Below are 16,062 nucleotides of genomic sequence, written 5' to 3' on the forward strand. Positions count from 1 at the left end.
TGTAATTATTTCGGGGGTAAGCTAGCTGGGATCCAGTCAGGAAGTGACCAGCTCCTTCCTTCTACAACCTCATTCGTGAATTTTCTTTGCATAGCCTGATGCTGACTTCTGGGAGCTGTATCCCTCAATAGTTAGCAATAATAAAGTTGGTTTTATAATAACCTTGGACCACTCCCCTTGAATTTCATTATGCAATGGTGTGGTACGTTCTACTCTAAATTCCTCTGTCTTTGTGTGAATATTTCTTAGTTTCATTAGTAAGTCTTTCTAAGGCTTGTATTTTATCATTCAAATTTTTATTCTCATTAATAAATGTTTCGAAGGCTTGTGTCTTATCACTATTAAGTTTTTCTGAAGCTTTTATCTTATCAATAGTAAGTCTTTCTAAGATTTTCTTCCTATCATTCCAATTTTCACAGTTATCAAACTATTTTTTAAGGATAAAACATGAATTACAAATGGAGAGTAATTGAAATTAGTATAATGTCAATCCCAACCCTGTGGTTTATGCCCTCATTTATTTTTTTCCCCTTATCAAGTCATCCAGAGTAGCACTACGGTTCCTAACTCTCTACACTGTGGTAGGAAATGTTCCCCATCCCCTTTTAAAATCTGAATTCCTCCTCTAAGAATTCCCAGATCTGTCACCAGATATGATCATCTTTCGCATTGTCCCCAGCAGCAGCTAGGGCGATAGCAGAGCTGAGCAGGGAATGGATAGCCGCTCTAGCAGCAGCACTGTGGGGGGTGATTAGTGGGGTCCTCAGGAAGTCACACTAGCAGGACTGATGCTAGGGTTGTCCTGTGCTGCCATTGTGTTTCATGGGCCAGGCTGAAGGCACCTGGAGCTGCTTATGGGCAGCAGTGGCAGTAGTGAGTGGGAGTCAAGGTGGCTGGGCTCTTCGGGGTTGGGTGCAGGAGAGGGCATCCGAAGAAAGCATGCAGAGCAAGAAGTGAGTACATGGGGCCTGCAGTGGGCAACCAACTCCAGAGACATTTGAGGCTATGGGCAGGCAGTAGCCGGAGGCTCCTGTGGAAAGATTTCAACAGAAAAACCGCAGACACGTGTAGAGGGTCTGTGTGGAGGATACAAAGTTGGCCTCAGTGGACAGATGTCTGTTCATCACTTTGGTGTGGTTTAATAATGCCACTCATTGGGTGCCAGCTATAGCATTTACCTAAACTGTTCTAGTATTAATTAAAAACTCAGGAGTCAGAAATTCAGATAAAAATCTGATATTCTAAGAAACAATGGAGAGGCAATCAGCTGACTCTATGTTGGATCAGCAGCCTAATATTGGAATACACATACAGTATATTGGGAATACAGAGATGCTGGGCTCAATCATAGGCCAATAAGTTAGGACAGACAAAATGTTCACAAAATCACAAAAGCAGAATTTCACGTTTACAAAGCCATTTACCTAAGGGTCAGCCAATTAGAAAAGGCAGCACATTTACAATAGTAAGATTAGGACACATTTGGTGTTGTTTGCTGATGACCAGTGTGACAGGTTTTACTACCTCATGCCTTACCATCTCTAGGGTTGGAACCCCACTTGTGACAGGCTTTACAGTTTCATGTTTTATGGTCCCTAAGGCAAAAGTTTTATCTCTAGCTTTACTTATGGAAGTTCAAGTAAACTTTTAGTAAACATTGGTGTCAGGCTAGATCTAGGCAAAGAATTTAACTCTTTCATGTTATATACAAACTCATGTATATATCTAACATCTATCAATATATGCATATATGCAATTGAGATCAGTGTATGCATATATCACAGGCTTATCTTTAACTCTTAAGCTCATGAAATCCTTCTGCCTGGTCTTCCAAACAGCTCAATCACATGTGTCTCCCATACATCTGAGCTTGTAGCTTGTGATGATTATAGTTATGGACATATGGACTCTCTAAGACATCAGGGCTCTGGCAAATCACTTGTTTTGTAAGCTACTTATAGATGAGCATACTTAGTTCTTGTTAACAGATAGACATGGGATTTTGACACCCAATCACCTCTAGTGTCTCAATGTTCCCAAACATCTGAAGTGGAGACAGGTTGTTGAATCCAGGATCTTACATGTGTGAGACAAGTGTTCTATCACTCAACTCTATTTCCAGGATATATATTTTAATTTGTAGTGGAATTTCTTTCCTGCCCTGTCCCACAGACAGTACCAACAAAACACACAGAGGTTTATATGAATTATAAACTTTTTGGTCCATTATCTCAGGCTTTTTATTAACTATCTCTTACAACTTAAATTAGCCCATACTTTTTATCTATGTTAGCCCTGTGGTTTGTTACCCTTTATCAGTAAGGCGTTCTCATCTTGCTTCCTCTGCATCTGGGTGGCAACTGTAGACTGAGCCTTTCCTTTCCTAGAATTCTCCTAGTTTGGTCACCCTGCCTATACTTCCTGTCTGACTACTGGCCAATCAGTGTTTTATTAAACCAATACAAGTAATGAATTTTTACAGTGTACAAGAGCATTATCCCACAGCACCTTCCCCTTTTTCTTTTCAAAACAAGAACTGAACCTGACCAACAACTCAGTATCCAATGTTCCTTTGCAAGTAAAGCTGTGTGAACAAAAGGGTCCGCTGCATGGTCACACTAGCTCCTGGGGCCACTAAGATGCATGGAGAGGCAGGAAAGATGGAGTATCAAAGCATTTTTCATTTAAAAATATTTTATTAGTGTTTATTTTTATCTTCTTTTGTTCTTCTTTAGCTTTCCCTTGGAGGAGGGATGGTGCAAGCCTGAGGAGCAGATATGTAGAGACTAGGAGATGAGTGAGATTGGAATGCATGGTTTGGGGTCCCAAAGAACCAATTAAAAACAAAAGAAGAAGAAAAAAGAGGAAAAAAGGAAAACAGAGAAATGCTTACATGAGAGTTGGAACAAATAAAAATGAATAAATAGGTCGTATACCATCCAGATGACCCCATATGTTCTCAACCCCACATTTTTCTTGACATAGGGCACTAAAGCTCTGTGTGTTTCTCCCGAGCCCCCTTTAGCTCCTGGATCTTCTGTGGCAGAGTCTTTGTCCAGAACTGCAGCTTCCTGGCCTTCAGAGCTCTGCCCACAGAAGGATAGATGTCCAGATGCAGGTACTGCTCATCATAACCCAACTCAGGCCAGTAGGGGAGACCCTCACTGTTGGGGTTCCTGTGGAGGTGACAACAGGGGAGGGTGAGGTCACTATGATCCAAAGCCTGGTTCCCCAATTTGTGCCAGGGTAGTGGATGAGCAGGCTGAGGACCTGAGGTGACACATGAACTAGTGTTGTACTGACATAGCATATAAGGGTCACCCACCAGTGTCTGGTCCATCTGAAGCCAGGGAAGATGTCTAGTTTTGTGTTCCTTTTCAAAGGGAAAGTCTAAAGAACAGTACCAGAATACTGGGACTCAGCCACCAGGACTCTGTGAGATGAGTAGTGACAGAAAACTAGACAGTGTCTGCCTAAGTGTGCCCTGGGTCGGAGAGGACTGTGACAGAAATAAGGACCCATGCATTCTAATGAGGTACTTCCACCTGAATGGACACACAGCCATAAGGAGGTTGAGGGCAGGGCATGTTCTTACCCATGCCTTGCAAAGTTGGCCCAGTACTTCATCATCCTCCTGTTCAGCAACTTCTCCTCCTCAGTGAAGTCAACTGCAGAGAGAAAGGAACAAGGATCCAAGTCCTAGCTACCTTATGCAGGTGCTAACTCAGGCTCTACTATGCCAGTCACAGCCTGACCTTGAGCCCTAGGCCTGGTGTATACTCTACTCTTTTCCCTCAGCACTCAGAACCCAGCATCCTTCCAAGCCTCTACTTGAATTCTCTCAGGTTCACTCCTACCCCAGTGTGCTCTTATTCTTTCTAGCACAAGCTAGATTAGGAAAGGTTCATATTCTAATCTTGGTATAGGTTGTTGTTTTCAGCTCAGAAAAGATGAACACTTGATCCCATTCTCTCCCAGAACCTCACTTTCCTCAACTGGACTGTAAACGTATCAATCTCTCTGAAAGTCATCTGGGGTTCCATTCAGCTCAAGGAAAACAAGGAAGATTTACCTTTCAAGCCCCAGAAGTAGGAGCCAAAGATAAAGGCAACATGATCACCATGGTCAGCCCTCACATGGGATGGCCTGATATCCTTATGTTTGATGTAGCTGGGCTGGTGCTGGAACTCATAGAAGTAGACAGGAGCGTGGGACCCTGGGGGTGAGGACACATGATGACATAATGCTTTCTCACACCGAGCTTTTCTGCCTAAACTTTGGTGACAAGGAACCTTATTCTAAACTTATCTGGAATCACAGCTGAGCTGTGATTTCTACACTGGAATCACAGTTGAGCTGTGATTTCTACGCTGAAGCTTTGGCTATGGAATACATTTTGCTCAACACTGACCCCAGAGTTCTTAGATGAGTAGTTTTGACAAGACACCAAGTGTAACTGACATGTTTTTTCTCTCTTTTCCTGGATAAAGAGTCACTCTTTTAATAAGGCATAAGGATTTACCGAGGTCAGTGTCTTCTGGTGCCTGATATCAGAAACTTGGTGAATGCATGAGCTAGGTCTGGGCACTACATAGCTCACAAGGAACTCACAGTTCTAGAGCTCTCTGTGTCTTGGTCTTGTTAAAGATGTACTCACGCTGAAAATGTGCTACTTGGAGTGCAGGGATCACAAACATGACATCTTCCATCAACTCTCTGAACTGTGCTTGCAGAGTCTGGGGGTCCTCCACATCCCCCATGTACTCTTCCATCAGCAGGTCACTCCATTCAGGAGACAGCATCTACACCAGGAGGAATCAGAAAGAGTGTTGCAGGGCAGGCCCTTGCATAGATAGGCAGTAGCCTCTTAGTAAAGAATGTGGCCTGGTTTGAGACAGGAAGTATGGAGAAAGATATAAGCTTTGGGTGAGTAACACAGAAACACACATAGACCTTAGTCTTTATTATTGGGTGTGGCATTTGAGAAGAATATTTAGGACCCCCCTTAATCTAGACAGGATTCAAAGTCTCTCACCATCTGTGCTGCTGTGCTCTTCAGAACAGCTGCTGCGTTCTCTCTGGTTATGTTCTTTATGACAGGATCAAGGCCCTTCATCTGAAAGGCAGAGGAGAGTCTTAAGTATAGGGTGGGTTGGACCGAGATTAGAGTATTTCTGAATTACCAACACCCTCCTCTTGAGTTTAGGTCCCCAGGAGCTTAAAACCAGGTCTTACCAAAGGGATTCCCCAACCACACTCATCACTGTCAATACCAATGATGCTGGGGACATGGTGAAAATCCTCAGAGGCCAACAGCTCTCGAGGGTGCCTAGGTAGGAACGTCCCATCTATCACACCAGGGATCAACCGGAAGACCTATGGGGCATTAAGGGTCAGTGCAGAAGATCAATCACATAAATATTTTGATACCCACTGAATACTCACATTATTTCACCATTTCATGTCTCAACTCAGGATGCTATGATCACTCCAGAAGAAACTAAACATCAAAATTAGCCTATTTGTTATTTCTACACACAGTCCTAAAACGACAGTAAACTATGGAGACAAGCTAAGTGGTTCCAGTAGTAAGGGCTGGCTATCCCATGTGTTGGTGACCAGGTCCTCCAAGCCACACAATTCTCCCAACCTGGTTGATAGCCAGAATCTCTGGTTCAGTCTTCTCTCGGAGGCAGTGCACCATGGCCTCTGAGTCCTTGGCCTCACATCCTGATAAGTTGGCTACTGTCTGTTAAGAAAAAAAAAATCAGTGGTTGATTCATCCTTCCCATCATTGAACAGAGTTTCTTGATTTCAAGTCTCTGTCATCACCCCTAAATACCACATCCTGTTGTTTGTTGTGTAAAAAAGGACTTAAGTGGAATTGTTCACTTTTTTGCTTAGAGGTTATAAACAGGGACTATTCTACCTGCATATTTGTTTTCTAGCTGTTGTATTGTTTGTTTTTGTGTGTGGTACTCATGTGTGGTAACAGGTACGGTATGCCATGTTTTGCCTGTGAAGGTCAGAGATCACACTTGGGTGTCACTTGTCACCTTACCTCCTGTTTGCATTTGTCCAGTTTAGCTGGACAGTGACCTTCCAGGGATTCTACTGTCCCTGTTTCCAATCTCTGCATAGGAGCACTGGGTTAGCTGTCACATAGCACCACCTCTAGCCTTATGTGAACTCTGGGCATTTGAACCTGGGGACTCACACTAGCATAGCAAGTATTTTTACCAGCTGGCCCTTACCCTCAATACATGTGTCTTGGATAAGTCTTTTTGTCAAATTGACACAAGTCAGGGTCATCTGAAAAGAGGAACTTCAACTGAGAAAAATGCCTCTATCAGATGGATCCCAAGGCAAACCCAGGTACTTTTCAGATAAATGACTGATACTGGAGGGCCCATCACATAGCGGGGAGTGCTACCCATAGGCAGGAGTCCTGGGTTGTATAAGAAAGCAAACCGAGGAAGTCATGGGGAACAAGGCAGTAAGCAGTGTTCCTCCCAGGTCTGTGTTTCAGTTCTGTCCTCCATTGACCTGCCTGAGTGTCTCCTATCATGTCCCTTCAAGATGGACTATAAACTGGAAGATGGAAGATGAAATTAATCTTTTTCTTTGCAAGTAGCTTATGGTCATGGTCTTCATCACAGCAATAAGGAGCAATGTAGGAAACCATGAATACATGGTTATGCCAATGATGGAAGCCACTGGGCACAGCTTTTCTATCCTATGTCATACTCAGCATACATAAAGCAGAGGGGATGGATTGTAAATTTTATGTCTCTCAGATATTATTGGCAAGAAGCTATTTCCATAATCTTTCTTTCCCTACTTAACAGAATATTAGAGAAAAGAGGCAAGGGCTGAAGCAGCAAAGTAAGGACTGAGATTGTAGAGGACACTCACTCTGTAGACCATCTCGGGTGTGTCAGAGATAAGGTCAGGCAGCAGGGCCACTCCACTCTGCATGATGGCTCTGTGGAAGAGTCCTTTGGACATGGGGGACACAACATGTGAAGACACACTCGTTCCTCCTGCTGATCCACCAAATATAGTGACCTGGCCAGGGTTGCCTCCGAAGTAGGCAATATTCTGCTGGACCCAGCGTAGGGCAGCCACTTGGTCCAGGTAGCCCCAGTTGCCTGTGGCGTGCTGGTCTCCAGTGCTGAGAACGGTCAAGAACAGGAATTACACATCTATTCAAGTTCTATTTAGACCCAATTGTCCTTTCCAGTCCCAGGATTACCTGAAGAAGCCGAGGATACCCAAGCGATACTGGATCGAGACCATTATTATATTCTCAGTAGCAGTTAGTTTGGACCCATCATTCATGGAAGCCATTCCTACAACCAGTCCTCCACCATGGATCCATACCATCACCTGGAGAAATCAACAAGGATGCCAGGAGGCCCACACTTAGCTCAAGCTCAACTGGACTGCCTACTATATTATCATCTGCCTTGCCTCTATGCAGGTCGATGTACACACTGATCTCCTCAGGCTTTCTGGACGTGGTCCACTGATAGAACACTCTAGGCCTATAAACATATTTGTAGTCCCACTTCCCCATCAGGAAATCCCAGCATAGATTAACGACTCTATATCTAATGCAATATCATCATCACTCTCAGATCCATCAAAGTGGAGCAAACAGGAGCGTCTCCAAGTGTGTATATACTGATTGTTAATCAGAAGAGGCATCAGTCCCATTGGGGCAACAGATAATCTGCAGCTAAAAATTTTGGTGATGTCAATATGCAGCCCTTTAGCACCCTCCAGAGTGGATCTACCAGGTTCAAATTGAATTCCTGATTTAATCAAAGACCTAGAGTCTCTTACCTCTGAGTCACACACCCAGGTTTAAGCAGCTCAACATCAAGCTTGACCTCCTTCTTGATCCCAGTAAATTAAGACTACTAATCAGGATCTAAACTACAAGGGAGCTCAGAATTACTTTGTCCCTTCCAGTCTTCCAGAGGAAAAAAAAAACATACTCTTCCCAGTTGACACAGTCTGACACTCACAGGTAAGTTCGAACCTTCACGGGCATGAGCTGGTGTGTAGATGTTGAGATACAGGCAGTCCTCAGACATCGATGTAGGAGGCACAATCAGATTCATCTCCTTCGCACCCATTAAACTCATTATATCAGTCTGTGGACACCTGGAGAACATGGAAGACAGTCCCAGACATGGGATGATCAAAGTTAAACCTTCGTCCGAATTGTCTCTCAGGCACATTCCATGATTTCCTGCGAACATCTGAAGTCCCTTCCTACCAAGGTAAAGGCCACCAGTTCTGGGGAAGTGGGGATGGAGCAATACTTTTAGGGAGGCCTCTGGTTGGGTAGTAACACCCTGAGGGCTAGAATATGGGGACTGCTGCCATCCTCTATGAGATGGTCGCCTTCCTGTACTGACTTTCATCCATTCTGTGCTATTTAAATCCTGGTGTGGGGATTGGTTTGACTGTCACAATGTGGAATCAGCTGGGAAACGATTCATAAGGAGGGAGTGTCTTGATCAGTGGTTTTCAAACTTCCTAATGGCACACTAGTAGAGTTCCACACGGTGTAGTGACCCCCAACCATGAAATTATATTTTTGCGACTTCACAAGTGTTTTTGCTACTGTTATGAATACTAATGTAAATGTCTGACATGCAGGGTATCTGGATGTGACCTCTGGGGTTTGGGATCCATGGGTTGAGAACCATTAGTCTACAGCCTGTTTGCCTTTGGGCAGGCCTGTAGCAAATTATCTTGATTACCTTCATTGAGATAGGAATACCTGACTATTGTAGGAGGTGCCATTCCCTGGGAAAGGGTCTCTGAACTGCCATCTCTCACAACACTCTATAGTTCAGGGGCCTCAGGGAGACCAAATCGCAGTGACCCTACAGGTGTCTTGATAATGGGAATTCCCAGGAAGGTGTAGACACAAATTTTACTGTCTTTCACATGGACAAAGCTTCCTCTCACCTGCCCCGTGTGTGGTCCTGATGGGGCTGGCTGAGTCCTGGCCTGTAGGTGGAGAGATGCCACATGCGGAAGATAACCTAGGTGCTCTCAGTTCAGCTGTGGGATGTGGAGATGAGGCCTTCTCAGTTACCTGGGGCTGCAAATCTTGTCCACTGGCCCTCATGAAAATTCACAGGGCACTATTCTAATCAACAAAGTGACAGGCTAAGAGCCACAACAACAGTAAACAGAACGCAGAATCCTGCTCAGGCAGGATTTTGTGCCTTCAGGGGTGTAGGTGTGGAAATTTGGGTGGGTGGGGGCAAATCTCTTATTGCAGGAGAACTGAGGAGAGCCAATAACCAATAAGCTGGGCACAACCACTGCTGCAGGTTCAGCTTCTTCCCTGCCTTCTTGGATAGACAGAACATGACATCTGAAGTCCTTCTGGAATGCCAGGATCCCTGTCCTTGAACACTGAGTCACCATAGGGCAAATATCCAATAAGCAGGATATTTAATAGGCAACCCCTTTGTAGGGTTGGAACACCAAGTTGAGAACCACTGGTCTAGATCCCGTTTGTCAGTGGGCAGGCCTAGGGCAAATTATCTTGATTACATTTATTCTGAGAGGAATACCTGACCATTGTAGTAGGAAACAATCTCGGGAAGGGGATTCTGAATTGTAAGAATAGAGAGAGTAAGGAGAGTTTTAGCATGCATGTGTCCTTTAGGCTATGTTCCTGATTGTGGATGTGATGTGATCCACTTCCTTAAGCTTCTGCCTCTGTGGTTTCCACCTATGGATGATTATAACCTGGTATTGAGACCCATAGTAAAATCTTTCATCACTATGTTTCTTTTGTCATGATACTCTACTATAGCCAAAGAAAATAAATTCAACCTTTTGGGCACTGGGGTTCAGTGCCCACATAGGGTCTATAGAAATGAATGGACACTACCACAGGGTAGTGAGATTCTTCATCTCACTTCAGACTCTCATGGTACCTCATTCTTCCATATTGTCTCCAGTGGAAAGCTTGTGCACCTGTTCCTTAACCAATGGCACCTGGACAGTGGATGGTCACAGTGACCGTGAAGAATGGCCTTAGTCTCTGCTCCTCACTGCAGTACCTGCAGCTAAGTTCCTGCAGGTGCCAAGCTCTGACCCAGGAGCTTGGTACCCTTGTTCCTCTCTAATCCTTAGCACATTCCTCTGAAAACTGCATGAGAGATGCCCTCAGGACAGACAGAACACTGCTGTAGAGCTGAGATGGAGGAAGCACAGTAGTGTGGCCCAGAGCTCAGGCCTGATGCTCCCTGGGCCCCAGAACTTACATGGCCGGATGGGAGGTCCCATCTCTCACACCACTCCCTGCACCCCAAAACTTACATGGCTGGCTCAGAGGTTGCATCTCTCACACCACTCCATGGCTCAGGGGGCTCAGGTGGTGCAAAGCGCAGTGGTCCCACAGGTGGCTTGGCAAAGGGAATCCCCAGGAAGGTGTGGACACCAACATCACTGTCTTTCACATGGACGAGGCTTCCTCTCACCTGCCCTGTGTGTGTGTTCCTGATGGGGCTGGCTGAGTCCTGGCCTGTAGGTGGAGAGAAACCATCGGTTGTCACCACACTGGGGAATTCCTACCTCACTGTGGTACATGGGAAGGTAAGCTGGGTCCTCTCAGTTCAGCCGTGGCATGTGGAGATGAGGCTTTCTGTATTTCCTAGGGCCAGAAACCTTGTCCTTTGACCCTCTTAAAAATTGTCAGCAAAGTGACAGGTTCAGAGCTACTTGGGATTATGAAGGAACTATTGCCATTATTCAAGGTCAGTAGAAACTCCACCCATAACCACACATGGAGGAGGGACATGTCCCTCCAGCTCTTTTGTCCCTTCTGGCTCCCCATCTTAGACATCTGAGCCTCTATGTGACACATGGCCCATCCTATGGGCTTTGGTGTGGGCATTAGCGGGCGCTCAAATCCACACTGTCATCTGTCACTTCCACCAGCTCCTTCCTCCCTGGTTCCTTCCCTCCCACAAGTTCAGCCTGACTTTGCAGACTGGGATGGCTCTGATCCTGGTCCCCTCTGCTCCCTTAGACAGTCTCACCATGCACATGGAGGAGGAGAAGCAGATGCCAATAGACCACAGCAAATAGCCAGCCAGGAAGTCTATCGAGCGGCATGGTTGAATCCCAGGCAGAAGTCTGTGTTGCTACAAGATGTCAGTCTCTCAGCAACAGGAGACAGAATAGGTAGGCATTGCCCAGGCAGGAATTTATACCTCTCGGGGTGTAGAGGTGGAAATTTAGTTGAACTGGGCAAAGTTCTTATTGCAGCACAACTGATAAGGCAGAAGCCAACAGGGAATCAATAGCCAGCAGGCAAGACAAAGCCACTCTTCAGTTTCTCCTCCTTCCCTGGACTCTTGGATAGACACGGCACGGCATCTGAAGTCCTTCTGGAATGCCAGGATCCCTGTCTTTGAACATGGAGTCATGATCCCCAGCCTTTTTATTCAACCAACCCAATGTGGGTATGGGAGAGGAGGTCAGGGAGCAGAAAGCTGTAACAGGAGAAGCCATGGGGCTTCCGTGAGTAGGAACACACTCATGATTCCACAGACGGAGAGAAGTAAGGGCAGGAGCTCTAAGTGTGACCTCATCCTCATGACACCTCTGTGCTGCCAAGGCTCCTAAAATAATGGGAGCGTCCTCAGGTCCCTTGTCCCTTATGGTGATCTTAGAATATGCAGGTCCCTTCCCTATTAGGTTGTGCTGGTTTCACTGGTAGAAACTGGATTGCTGACTCTTCTGCCTGTGTGTGCAGCAGTTCAGTAACGTCTTCTGTCCCTAGTGTGCTTGTTCTCAACATCCCTAATGTTATTCCTTTAATCCAGTTTGTCATGTTGTGGTGACCCCTAAACAAAATTAGTTTCATCTCTACTTCATAGCTGTAATTTTCCTACTGTAATGAATTGTAATGTAAATATCTGATATGCAACCCCTGTGAAGGGGTCATTTGAGCCCCAAGTGGTCATGACCCACAAGTTGAGAACCACTAATGTAGTGGAAATCCCAGGCATCATTCCTCTCTGCCCAACTCCTGAGCCCAACTAAAGCTCATCCTCAACTCTCTCTGCTCCCTGGTTTTGGAGATTGGCATTGCAAGAGTCACCACTTTGTTAAATTCTCATGGTTGGCCTCCTAGCAGTGAATGAAACTATAAAGCTGGTATCCTAGGATGGCACACACAGGTTTTTCACATTCAGGGTTCTTGGAAATATCAAGATGTAGAGAAGGGGGAATAGAGCTCTTTATCCACAGAGAAAAATGCTTTGTGGGAACACAGAGGCAGGTTGAGCACCATTTGTCACCTTTGTATAATGGAATAAAATATAAAAGGACGTTTTTAACAGAGGACCTAGGAAAAGTTTAGGGATGATAGTAAAGTCAGAATATAAATCAATAATGTGGGAGATGAAATAGAATGATTGTGTCACGATGAATCAAAGAGTTCTTGGGATCTGTGAAAGTTAGAAATAGCCTTCCTTACATGGACAGGTTCTCGGGGAGATAGAGACAGTATGCTCTTCTTCTGGACATTTCTGGACCTTCTGATGCTCCCATTCCACTTCCGGGACACACCTCGCAGTCAAAGAGATTCACAGGTGTCCTGAGCATGAAACTTGAATCTCATAGCATCTCCAGGTCCTGGGGGATGGGCAAAAACTTCAACATCCTCTATCCCACAAACATACACACACACATACTACACACACACACACACATACACACACACACACACACACACATACACACACACACACACACTGACATGAGAGCTGCTGGGAGAAGCACAGCTGTGATTGCACACAAAGTCCTGGCCTGCTGTGCTGGGGACCAGGGAATGAGGGGATAACAGAAATTCACCTAAGGACCTAAAAGACCTACACGCTCTAAGTCTGGACATTGGGTGAAGATAAGTGTTTAGACACCGTGGGTTTGCTGACTCTTCTGTACCTCAGAAAATGTCCTGCTTTGGCGGCTGTGCAGTCTTAAGCAGTCCTGATCCTCTCTGCCTGGGAGTGCAGAGAGGGGTCCAGGGAGACCCTCCTCCTGCTGTGTGCCATCTCTACAGCTCCACCTCCCTGGCACCTCCCCTCCCCCAGCACCATAGTCAACACTGCAGAGTCTAGCAGACCTGAAGGACGGCTATGCAGTCGGAGGCCCACATTGGAGCACCGGATTGAGCCCCCCGAGGTCCGGAGGGGGAGCGGAAGGAGAAGGAACATGAAAGACGAAATCAGTACTGCGAGGGATGCTATCACCCACTGATACAAGGGAACGGATCTGATGAGAGTTTACCAGGGCCAGTCGGACTGGGGCTGAACGAGGACGTGATCTAGCCAGATTCTCGGAATTTGGCCGGATTCTCTGACTGTGGCTGGCCCGGGGTCTTTCTGAAAAGCCATTGACTATGACACTGGGACCTGTTTCCTCTGCATATGCTGGATTTTGGGGATCCAGTCTGTTTGGATGCTCGCCTTCCTGGACCTGGAGGGAGGGGGAGGGAGCTGGAGCTTCCCACAGGGCAGGAAACCCTGACTGCCCTGGGGGATGGAGGGGAAAGAGGGGGGGAGTGGGAGGAGTGGGAGGGTGTTGGGAGGGGGGGCGGAAATGGAAACTTTTATAATTTAATAAAATTTACTAAAAAAAAAAAAAAAGAAAAGTTAAAATCCTCAAATTGGCCAAGCGAATATTCTGCTGCAGCCCCTCCCCCACCTGACCCACAGGAATCAGCATCTTAGGTGCCACCTTTGTGGATGAGGCCAGGGCAGCAGCCACTCACAGCCCCAAAGAGTGACTTCCAACACCTTTCTCAGTCAATTGCTCACCCTGGCCTGTGACTTGCTGCCTGCACACAATGGCTGCCCAGACAGCATCTTTGTCCATGCATCTCACTGAGGGCTCCAGACTATGATGACTGACAGTTATTGCAACAGGCAAGACCTACAAAAATTGTTCTGCTTCGAGTCTGCCTACACCCACAGTGCTTTATCTTCAAAGAAAAACTTGCCATGAAACACAGTGTAATGGAGTGAAATGTCCTTGTGACTGGAAGCTAAAAAACCATATGCCAGAACAGGAGTCACTGTTAAAAATCAAACTAAGTGAACAAATTTGTTCTCCTTCTGCTTTTGTTTTGACTTTTGAGACAGAGTATTGTATGTAGTCCAGACTGGCCTGCTCTCTCAGCTTTTCAGGTTCTGTGTTTACAAGTGTGTCACGAAACATGCAGCTAATACATCCTTTCTAAGTAATCCTGGGCTTCGTCTGTCAGGCTCTGCCACTTAGAAGTTCCTGTGGATGACACAGGCCAGGATGAGACAGAAGAGAACAGGCACACGCCATGCCTTTTTCAGTTGTCACAGACTCTGAGCCCAGGAATCCAGATGAAGAAGACTCCAAACAGCAGCCATCAGTGAGTCAGGCAGGTCGTCCTGCATGGAGAACTCAGGTGACCTCCCAGAGCCTGGTGACCCACAGCAGGGGTCACAAGTGAGGTGAGTTCAGTGGATCTGACTAGGGAGGCTCAACAGAGTTTACACTATCAGAGTGCAGAGGCCCAGGAGGAGGTCAATGGGTTCACACTAGGAGAGTGTAAGGGCGGCACACACTCCCTGGGGAAAAAGTCATACTCGCTCAAATTCTGATAAGAGCCTGCAAGTTTCTGATAGGCCCAGAGCACACATGCCCTTTGCTCTGGAAGCCAACCGACACTTGCACCAGGGTAGGTACTTGGTGAATAGAGCCCAGGGACCACTAAGGTCAACTGAGGCCTGTGGGGCACTTCTATATGCCTAATAACTCTATACCAGTTAAAGAATGGCCGGCCACTGTTCTGTCCTAGGTGATACACTCACGTATCACACTCAGAGATATCTGGCATCATGAATGTATTATTATTATTCAAAAGTCCAGGAGCAGCTAGAGATACAAAAGCACCTAGGAAAAGATCCCGCTGCTCCTTTATCCCCTGACCTGCAGGTCCGGCACAACTCAGATCCTCTGCTACCAGGCTGGCTCCTCAGTATGGGTCACCTCGTCCTGCATCAGTGTTTTGCTTGGAAGAAGGCTCCTCTGTGGGCTTTGGGAGACACATCTGGAGTCAATTTTCTCCTTTCACAACATGGGTTCTGGCCCAGTTTAGATACAGGCACCTTTTCCTGCTGGGTCATTTCACAGGCTCTGGTAAGGGAATTTGAGGACACACATTTCCTACAATTTCTTCTGAAGTGTCTATGAGATACTCCCTCACTATAGTCTCAGCCTCTGACTCTGCAGAACTCACCAGTTTTAAGTAAGATTCCCTATGTCCCCTCAAGAGTCTGGTCCTACATAAGGAGGAAAAAAGAGAAGGAGCCCATAGATCACAGGATTTAACCATTAGCTAGTTAGTCTGGTGGAATGTTGGATTTCCAGGCCTGAGTCTGTGCTACAGCGGTGTGCACTGTGTGTCATTAACAGGAAACAGAACATGGGAAACTTGCTCAAATGGGAATTTGGATCCAAAGTGGAGTAGGTAGAGAGGTTCCTGAAACAGGGAAAGGTCATTGAACTGAACTGAGGAGGAAAAGGTTATAGGAGCCAGGAGGCAATGGATAGGGCCAAGCCCGGTCCACCATTTCTGCTTCAACTTTAGTCTCTGTGGAAGGCACAGCAAGGCTCCCAAGGTCCTTCTAGGACCCCAGTATCCCTCCCTTTAACCTGTATCACCACATTCACAGTCCACCCAGCAACGAGGCCAGGGCAGGTATTGGGGTGGAGAGGAGGCTGCAAAAAGCTGTAACTGGAAATATCAGGACAGCTTCTCTAGTAGACGATGCTGAGGACGTCGCAGGCAGAGGATGGGATGCGGCTCTGGGAAAGGTGACAGAGGTCAAAGAGAACTGCATGAGCATGCCCGCCACCCCGAAAACTGCTCCCTGCTTCCAGGACTTACAGTTTCCCGAGTCCACATTCAGGGTCCCTCATCCCTTGCAGTCGTGATTTTAAGTCGACACATCACCCTCCCTGCTCCAGTGTGAG

General features: G+C 46.3%; 1 protein-coding gene across 1 annotated transcript; it reads right to left on the reverse strand.

Moving 5' to 3' along the window:
- Window positions 1-2,676: 2,676 nt before the first annotated feature.
- LOC125398339 (liver carboxylesterase-like) lies at window positions 2,677-11,255 on the reverse strand. Its single transcript, XM_087900690.1, has 12 exons — window positions 11,082-11,255; window positions 10,360-10,564; window positions 8,034-8,172; window positions 7,256-7,389; window positions 6,916-7,174; window positions 5,651-5,749; window positions 5,236-5,376; window positions 5,036-5,116; window positions 4,658-4,802; window positions 4,073-4,216; window positions 3,596-3,668; window positions 2,677-3,176 (listed from the first exon to the last, which is right to left on the reverse strand). The coding sequence occupies exons 1-12, from the start codon at window positions 11,155-11,157 to the stop codon at window positions 2,990-2,992; spliced, it is 1,683 nt and encodes a 560-aa protein (XP_087756816.1). The 5' UTR covers window positions 11,158-11,255; the 3' UTR covers window positions 2,677-2,989.
- Window positions 11,256-16,062: the final 4,807 nt, after the last annotated feature.

This window comes from Myodes glareolus, chromosome 22 (assembly GCF_982192425.1).
Source record: "Myodes glareolus chromosome 22, mMyoGla1.1, whole genome shotgun sequence".
Taxonomy (NCBI): Eukaryota; Metazoa; Chordata; class Mammalia; order Rodentia; family Cricetidae; genus Myodes; species Myodes glareolus.